Genomic DNA, 9826 nt, shown 5'->3' on the forward strand with positions numbered 1-9826 from the left:
TTTATATATTTACATTCATATCAGGGCCAAAACCCAAGTAAGTTACCAATGTAGTATCCTTTGCATCACAGTACCTATTCTATGCTTATCTAATAATGGTCCCACTTCATCAGGTGGTTCTTTTAACAAGTGGCTCAACTATGTCTGGAATTTTCCCCATTTCTCCAACGAATCTGCACAAGTTTTTCCCTCACGGAGTGCGTGGCTTGCTTTGACTTGCCACCTGTTCCCTATCGTCTTTTTTATGTGCCTAGAAAACTTATTAGCCTCTCCATGTAAGAAGGCTCTCTCTATCTTTTGAACCACAGCCCGAGAATCACTTTCAATTATAACAACTTGACCATCAATGTTATTTAGCAGTGATACTTGTCAAGACACCCCACAATTCAGCCATTTCAGCTGAGCATCTCCCTATTTTCTTTGCATATCCCGAAAGACTCCACCCACAGCTAGCCTTTCCATTTTCCCCCTGTGTAGCACTATCAATATTAAGTTTCGTGTCCATTTGTGTTATAAGCCTCATGGACCTCCTTTGTATAGTTTTTTATTTTTGTAGCAAGGTCTGTTGGCCATTGAAATCCCTCATCAAATAGTTGAGCGTTTCTCCAGTTCCACAATTGCCATGCCTCGATTGCACATAACAAGTGCCAGCCAGACTCACTCTTTCATTCTTTCTGTAGATTAATTAACACCCAGTCATGTAATGAGAGAAAAAAGAAATTACTGACCTTATCTTCACATTTAAGTGCTTGCTATTTTTGCTTTAGTTTTATCTCTAATAGCATGTAGACTGTCTTCATTCTCTCTTCCACATCAAATACATACTAGAGGTGTTCCCAATATTTTTTAATCTGAGCATAGAAGTTAGTAAGCTTCCATTTGTATAGAACCATAAAAATACCTGTATTTGTCGTGGTCCACGCCATTCCCATGTCTTGTTCCAAATTGGATCCTCTTTCGCTGCTTGAAACTCACTTAGCTCATCATACGTTTCTGCAACAGAGTATTTTTCCTTGTCACTACTCAACCATTTGACCCTATCTTCCCCTTCCTCCTGACTGGTTGGTAAGACAGCTTGAATTCTGGCAACCACCACTTCAGGTAACCATTTCTCCAATTCTGCAATATTCCACTCTCCATATGTTCCTATGAGCTTTGCTACTTTGACTTCTTGATTTATATTAGTCATGCAGCTTGTGCTTTTATTAATTAGTGGTCCCTCACCATCTAACCAGCTATCTTTCCAGAAGTTCATTTTTTAACCAATATTCACCTGCCACTTAACATTATGTGTCAGCTTTTACCATAGGTCACCTAATTTTTTCCACAATATTGAATCCCCTTGCTTTACTCTGTGCATGTACTTGTGAGTGTATCTTTCCTTCCACACTTTGCAATAAGCATTTTAGACATTAGTTTTTCAGGCTTCAAAATTACCTCCCAACCTACCTTGCCAATTAATGCCTCATTCATTATTGTAAGACTTCGGAGTCCGGATCCGCCCTGTCCCTTTAGAAGGCATTGTTTTTTTCCATCCCATTGGATAAATTTTCCTCTTTCCTTTACTGTCATCCCAAATAAATTCTCTTTGTAGTCATTCAATTTGATTGCAAACACATTTTGGTATCATGTCATGTTGCATTTGGAATATTGGAGTTGTTGTGTAACTGGTTGCACTAAAGTAAATCGCCTGGCAAGAGATAAACTTTTGTGCTTCCACCCACTTAGTTTCTTTAGTACCTTATCAAGTAGGTTTTGGAATATTTTTTTTTTGTAGTTCTTCCTCTTGTATGTATGCCCCCAAGTACCTACCCAGCTCTTCCTCCTTCTTGAAGCCACACTGTTGAATTAACTCATTTTGTCTTTCTAAACTTACATTGTTGGAAAGCAATCTGTTGTTTTATTCGGATTGACCTTTTGCCTGGATACATCCCCAAATAGTCTCATATAATTCAATACGCATTCCAGTTGATCCCTATCAGCTTCACAATACAATAATAGGTCATCGGCAAAGAGTAAGTGTGAGATCTGCACTTTTTTCTTACCAATTCTGAGTGGTTTTCATTTTCTATCTACTATACAGCATCCATGATGATGTGTGTTAGTTATTCCATTCCAGGCACAAATAGGTATGTGGATAAGGGATCACCTTGTCGAACCTCTCTAGTTGGGAGTAAATTTTCAGAATTAGAATCATTCCAGAAAAATTGAGAGGAAGTCGATGAGATGCAGGATTCTATTAATGTGTATAGCTTTTCTGATATACCAATTTCCTCAAGGACCTCAACCAAGAACTTGCAGTTCATCTTGTCATATGCCATTTTGAGATCAATCTATATGACCATGAATCCCTTTTTCCCATACATTTTATTCATGATATAGTCAATTTCTTTTGCTACGATGATGTTTTCTTTTATACTTCTCCCAATCACAAAGCTACTCCGATATGGGGATACGATCCTATTCATAATTGGCCTTAGTCTTGCAACAATAACTTTGGATAATATCTTATATATTACTGAGATATTTTGACTGAAGATTACTTGAGTTTTATTAATCTGAAAGAGATTGCTGTTTAGTTGATTTTGGGCTTTTGCCCTCTTGGTTATTAAAAAATAAAATAAAACCAAAAAGTAGTTAAATTATTGATTTTGCTTTTTTTTTTCTCTCAATTTATCTTTATTAAATGCGTATCTTTAAAATTTTTTTTTTCTCTCAAGTAACTTTTTACTCTCCACTAATTATAATAGGATAAAATTAGAATAAAATAATTAATGATCAATTTTTTTTGAAATAACACAAACATACATAAATATACATGAGGGGATGGTTATAAAGTAAATATATTTTCAATTAAGACTACGAATTATTAATAAATCTTATTTTTTTCATGAAAGAATTGAGGGCAATTGTTAAGTGGATCACTGATTTAGAGAATTTTAGACCACCATGTTTTTTTGATATTACCACTAAAGACTCCAAGAATATCAATAATTTCTTAATTATCAATCTACTAATAGTTCAAAGTTTAAGATAATAATTTAAAAATCTAATCAAACTAACCGTCAAGTTATTTACTAGAGTTGTCAACAGTTTAGTTTGAACTAAAACATAATTTTTATAATTGAGTCGGATTAGATAAGAGCTGAGCTATTATTGAATAAGAACTATGAGTTGAATCAAAATTAGAGTGGTTTTCAAAAAATTGAATCATTTTAAACATGATATTAAAAATTAAAAAAACTAAAAAAATTAAAAAAATTAAATTTTACTAGAAATCAACTTTATTTTCAAACAATTTATATTTATAAAGTATAATTTGATACTATTTTATTATAAAAATGTTAACAAATATATATATATATATATATATAAATACTAATATTTTTAAGTTTACTCATATTTAATTTAACTAAAATTTATATATATTTGACAAGTTATAACTTATAATATAATAATTTATAATATTATCAATTTATAATTATATTATATCATTTTATTAATATATTATAATTTTTTATATTTATTATATATATTTAATATTATTTTTTATTTAATTATTACGTCTTCGGACCATCATTATATGAAATGTAAAGTACTGGCTCTTTCAATTCAATAACCGCTCTGATTTTAAAACCATCGGTGCAAAGTTCAAACCGGGTCCGGTTCGCTCGTTTCCTTCGCATATCAACCATCTCTTTCCCAAAGTCAGCCAAGGCGGATTGAAGCCATTCAATATTATCAATTTATTTCATCTTCCATTGTCTTGTCGCCTTCTCGTTCCTTGCCCTGATCCCCTCTCAAATCCTCCATGCCTAATTCTTCATTCACCATCACACTATAAATGTCCCCGCAACGAAATTTCCTCTCGTTCAAAGCCACAATCCAATAATGGAAGACGCCTTCGATTTGGCTCAGATCTCTCTTCGACCCCTCCTCCTTTCCGACGCCGACGATTTCATGGTCTGGGCCACCGATGAACGAGTGACCAAATTCTGCAGCTGGGAACCCTACACAAGCAAAGACACCGCCGTCGATTTCATCCAAAACTCCGCCTCAAAGTGCTTATTGTTCAGAGCGATTTGTGTCGGCGATCGCGCGATCGGGTCGATTTCTGTTCGATCCCTCGCCGGGGATGACGTGGCCAGAGCGAAATCTGCAGAACTTGGGTATGTTTTAGGGTCGAAGTATTGGGGCAAAGGGATCGCGACGAAGGTGGTGAAGCAGGTGATGGAAATGGCGTTCGTTGAGTTGCCGGATCTGGAGAGGCTTGAAGCTCTGGTTGATGTTGAGAATGTGGCGTCTCAGAGAGTTCTGGAGAAGGCTGGGTTTCAGAGGGAAGGAATTCTCAGGAAGTTCTTGTTCATGAAAGGAAAATCCAGAGACATGGTCATGTTCAGTGTGATTTCAGACGAAGCTCGAGCTTGATTTGTTTGTTATATGCTCATCTTCATCATCGTTCTTAGTTTTGCTTGAAGCTAGCAAGCGACTTCAAATTCGGATTTCGGAGTTCAAATGGTCAGAGCTTCAGAGTCAGAGCAACGGATTTCTGAAGGCAGTGGGCATGTTATTCTTTGGCCTATCCGCGGCGTTTCATGAAGCGTGTATAATTAATTAAGGAATCATCGATTAATTTATTGTTTAGTTTTGCATCGCATGTAGATTAAAAGAAGTTATTTTTATAAATATATTCATTGATTCGGTGATCGTCTTTGAAATTTGACTTGGGTGTCAATGCATATTATAAAAAAATTGAATTGATTTCAATGTGTAAATGCATCAACATATGTAAATATAGCTCATGAATAATATAGTTGATTTAAAAATTTGCAATGCGAGTGGCTCATGTTTGAAGTGTGGTCTATACGCTGCGTTTCATTAAGTGTGTATTAATTAATTAAGGAAGCAATTTAAATTAAATAATAAAGTGCTGCTCTTCGTTTCCGTTACTCTCGTTACTAAACATATTTATTTTGCATCGCATCTAAATTAAAATAAGTCATTTTTATTATTAATATATTAATTAGGTGATATATTCTTTGAAATTTGACTTGGGTGTCAATGCATGTTAGAAATAAATTGACAACAACTAAAACTAATTATAGTAACAATCAATCCATCTATTCTTTATATGGTATTGATATACTATGGCCCTATTTATAACACAATTTTAACATGTGTTGTCGGAATTAATAAAACTTTAAAATTTATTAATTTTATTTAAAAAATTTAATATTTTTTAACTTTACTTTTATTAAATATTCATATTTTAATAATAATTTTTAATATTTAATAGAAATCAAATGAAAAAAATATGCGATAGAAATTAACTAAAATGACTTATAAATAAATAAAAAATCTCTTGAATAAAATATCAAAGTGATAATATAAATTATGAATAAATTATACTATTATTTTTCAAATTCATGTCACATTATAGTCTATCGAGTCCCAATTCCCACCTATAGTTATTACAACTACTTAAAAAAACAAAAAGGTCAAAAACCATTTGCACATGTCTTACTATTTCAGTTAAAAAAAAAGAAAAGTAAACAATTGAAGGAATTCAATTGGACACAATATACCATTTACATCTTAATACATCTTAATCGCAACTCTGAGATCAATTTTTTATAATTGTCTGCCCCATGAATACTAGAAACAAAAAATGAGGGGAGAAAATTACCAATCACGACTAAAGTGATGCTGTCAATTACTTTTTTTAACCAGTCAGTAGCATAACTACACTAGTTCTTGTATCTTGCTCAATAATACATAAACTGATATCACCTCCTACAAATAAAACCATTCAAATGCACAAAATCAGTAACATTAAAATAAATAATCATATTATCTATAAGCAATAGTGGAATACATACCTTAACAGCTCTGAATTGCTGTTTTGGAAGAGACTCAAATCTGAAGAAAACGAAAAAAAATATTCAGTGATGCCTGTGACGAGCATCTGTGGTGGTGATAGTGGTGGTCTGAGTCGTCGACGACGAAGCCTTAAACCATTCCACTGCACTGACTAGTTCCTGCTCTCTGAACTCAATCAAGAACTGAGCCAATGCTTCTAGAAACAGAGCAGCCTGATACACACTCGTCTTCCCCACGATTTCTCCGATCACGCTCCTCCTCAGCCTATTCGCATCCAGAAATATGCTCATCAGATCCTCCATGTGACCCGTCAGAATCGATCCCACTGCCATCTTCGTCGCCGCCCCCTTCCTCCCCCGGCACGGGTACCATCCTTCCACCACTCTGTCCACGAACACCGCCTCTGCATTTCTCATCCGTGTCGTCAGAATCGGAACCATTGCTCTCAGACCAAGTTCGATCTCGTCCATCCGAGCTACTAATTCCTCCGACGGGTTCCTCCACGCCATCGCTACCTGCCACGGCCGGTCCTGATGAAGATCCGTTACGGTCATGTTGTTGTTGCGGATGAAGTAGCCGTCGTCGGAGGTGGTGGTGGTGGTGAGGTCGTCGTCTTCTTGGAGGAAACAGCGGACGAGGTTGGTGAAGAGGTACGGGTGGAGATCGCCGAGCCAGATGAGGGGCTTCTCGAGGGAGGAGCGCCAATCGGGGAAGAGAAGGACGGCAATGTCGTCTTCGTTGGAGGCGGCGAGGTCGAGAGCATGGTACAGCGCCTGGAAGTGCTGGTGGAGGAGGTCGACGTGGGTGGAGAGGACAGTGGGGGAATCGGGGCGTGACAGCGATCGGCGGAGGAGAGGGAGGAGGTTGTTCTTGAGGGTGCTGAACCAGTGGCCGTAGTAGTCCTTGAATCGACGCGCATTCTTGTGGCGGTTGAAGATCGCTGTAACCAGAAGAACATCGAAGAAGAAAGATTAATTCATTCTTTGAAGAAAGAAATTGAGATCGTTGCGACGAAGAAAATGAAAGAAAAGTGATAATGCAGAATTCCACGCACAGATCAACGCAAAAAGAGTTTAATTACGTACCAACCGCTTTGAACATGTTGGCGATCGATTTGAAGCGAAATGGCTATGGCGGTTTAGGGTTTATCTTTCTTGTTTCTCAGGAAAGAGATGATCAGCGAAAGCTGTAAAGCAAGAGAGGATTTAGATTGTGAGGGGGAGGATATTTTTTGAGAAAGGATTTATTTTATACCTGTGATTTTAAATTACAAAATTATACCGGTATAATCACTTTAATTTACGATAATTAATAAATTAAGGATCTTATTATCATCTTAGTTACATGACTATTTGAATTTTATTAATCAAGTTTTGTCAATCTGTGAAGCATTCTGTTTCATTTTAATTTTTATGTAATAAAAAAAATGTTAAGTAGGCTGGTCAAAGAATAAATTTATATTTATATATAATCGTAAAGCACAAAGTCATGGCACTGTAGATCTATATCAATCTATCTATCTTCTACAAGCACAAGGGCAGTGTGCTTTTTTTCCCTCTCTCTAAATTTTTTAAAGAATTTTGTTAATGAATTATTTTGTTAAAAAATAAAAAAAAATAGTTGTGAGTAAATCCAGGAATAAAGGCATGGTTTGGAGAGTCAATCGAAAGCAATATTTAAATAAAAGTTTAAACTTAAAAAATAGATGATTTTTAAGATAACTGAGCTTTGAGACTTGACCCTAATAAGTTCTGAAAGAAAAGGTTTGAGTTCGGGTAACCCATCAAGCACTGTTACAATTTAAAAAAAAACTAAAAAATCATCGTATAATTAGATTAGGGATTTTTTTTAAACGTAAGATTTTCTTAATTTCAAGAGCATATATGTTTTTTTCATTAGGAAATTTGAATTAGATTATTATTTGGAAGAAGCTTCCCTTGATGGTTATCAATTTCAAGAATTATATGTGTTGCATTGATAGAAAACTAATAAACAATAATTCCCCAATCTTTCAAGCATGGCATGTGATGTTCTGAGTATTTCGATCACTACAGTAATTAATGAATTGGCTTTTAGCATAGGCTCTCATGTTCTAACAAAGTATCATTCTCGCCTCCTTGTAGATAATGTACAAGCATTAATTTGTACCTGTGGTTAAATGATTTTGTGCTATTTTATGGTGATTTTTATATTTTGTCTTGTGATATATATATATATATATATATATGATAATGATACAATTTAATTAATATTTATTGTAGGTAATGAAAAAGAAGTTGCAAAGATAATTAACATTAAACCTCCACCTCCATATTTAACAAGTGGACCTGCATATGAAAGATCTAATATTTTATTTTTAGATGATGATGAGGAAGATTTAGATTTAGATTGATGAAAATTTTAATCTTCATCTTAAATGTAGACTTTTAAATTTTTGTTCAATGTGAAATTTTGATTTGTTTTATGTTAAATTTTAGAACATTTTATTTAAATTATAATGTTGAATTTTTATTTTTTTATTTGAAAGCAGGTTTACATGCTCGATCTTAAGCTCTTTGAATAAGGGTCAAATTTTAGAATTAGGTCAAAAATTAAAAAATGAATATTTAAAGCTTAAGTCCTTAAGAGTTGAGCCTGCTTGATTTCCCATCTCTAGTTGTCAAACCCATGATAAAAAACAAAAAAGGTGTGGATCTTACTATTAAAAAATATAAGAGTGGGACCTACATTTGTAAATTTTAAAAAATTAGAAAAAGTGTAAAAAACAAAAAGATATTTGTATTTTGAAAGATCATGTAAAATTTATAATAAAAATTAGTGATGAATATAAAATTTTTAATAAAAATAATAGGTATTAGATATGTAAAGAAATTACCAATGGTAAAAAAGTGGTTGTAGAATATATAATTTAATTAATAAAAAAAGTGGCTACTGTTATTTCTTTCTTCATATCTTCACCCACACTCTTTTGGCTTTGGCTTGTCTCCATAAATAGATGTAACTCCTTAAGTCATTCTTGAGATTATTATACTTTATCTTTTATTGACATGCTGTTGGCACATCAAGTGAAATTTTTTGTTCTCTCCCTTCTCTATTTTGATCCTTTATTTACCTACTTCAAATTAGGTTTTATCTCGTATTTTATCTTTTGTTTAGTTTTGTTTTTTTTAAAGAACTATTTAGCCGGTGTTTTGCTCAATTTTGGCAAAGCATTCTTGCTTTGTTGTTTATAGAAAAGCCTACACATCACTGACTAAAGATTATGGTGGTTCTGTGGTAAAGAAGCTACACATGTTATCCAATGTGAATTTTGGTGCATATCCTTTCTGAATCTTCTTATAATTATGTCATAATCGGTGGGTTCTTTCACATTTTATTTTTCTAATATGTCATAATTATGTCATAAACCCACTCCATCATTAGGCTATGCATCTTTTCAAATCTAATATGTTTTACTAAATAAAGTGTGTGGTCTTCCAAGTTTGTAATGATGGTGAATGTGAAGATAAATGTTAAAGGAAGTACTTTATTTTATATAATCTTTTCAATTCTTTGCTCCAGGTCAGGACTTACAGTTTTATAGTTTAGCTCCTACTCTCATACAAGGAATCAAGATTCAGATCATAATATGGTTCCATGCATACTTATTCAAATTGGCATACGTATTCAAATTGTTCAATATTTCAAGGTTTTTCTCAGAAAACCAAAGTCCTATAAGTTCTATACTCATTCTCCGTCTTGCACCATTTTCTCAAACTTTTGAGACAGGCTTTTAGTCAATGAATATGTGTAAATTCTATCAAAAAAATCTCCAGCATGAGCAAGTTGAATAATTTTGATGATGGATTGACTTTTGTTAGCTTTTAGTTAATGATTGTGTGGTGTTATGGTGGTGAAAGTATATTATAAAAAAGAAAAAGAAAGTACATCTATAAGTATTAACACG

At 33.8% G+C, this 9826-nt stretch overlaps 2 protein-coding genes across 2 annotated transcripts; one reads left to right on the top strand and one right to left on the bottom strand.

Moving 5' to 3' along the window:
- Positions 1–3667: 3667 nt before the first annotated feature.
- LOC129320915 (uncharacterized) lies at positions 3668–4720 on the top strand. The gene has a single exon (XM_054966593.1). The coding sequence runs from the start codon at positions 3892–3894 to the stop codon at positions 4426–4428; it is 537 nt and encodes a 178-aa protein (XP_054822568.1). The 5' UTR covers positions 3668–3891; the 3' UTR covers positions 4429–4720.
- Positions 4721–5577: 857 nt separating this feature from the next.
- Positions 5578–7104, bottom strand: LOC129319226 (protein INAPERTURATE POLLEN1). Its single transcript, XM_054964227.1, has 3 exons — positions 6966–7104; positions 5880–6820; positions 5578–5793 (listed from the first exon to the last, which is right to left on the bottom strand). Exons 1-2 carry the CDS (start codon positions 6979–6981, stop codon positions 5943–5945), a joined length of 894 nt encoding a protein of 297 aa, XP_054820202.1. The 5' UTR covers positions 6982–7104; the 3' UTR covers positions 5578–5793; positions 5880–5942.
- Between the last annotated feature and the right edge of the window lie 2722 nt (positions 7105–9826).

The sequence above is a fragment of the Prosopis cineraria genome, unplaced genomic scaffold, assembly GCF_029017545.1.
Source record: "Prosopis cineraria cultivar Desert tree isolate PC_DT_omini unplaced genomic scaffold, ASM2901754v1 PC9, whole genome shotgun sequence".
NCBI lineage: Eukaryota > Viridiplantae > Streptophyta > Magnoliopsida > Fabales > Fabaceae > Prosopis > Prosopis cineraria.

Excerpts from the sequence above, each read along its gene's own strand:
- LOC129320915 (XM_054966593.1), top strand. The coding sequence starts at position 3,892 with ATGGAAGACGCCTTCGATTTGGCTCAGATCTCTCTTCGACCCCTCCTC.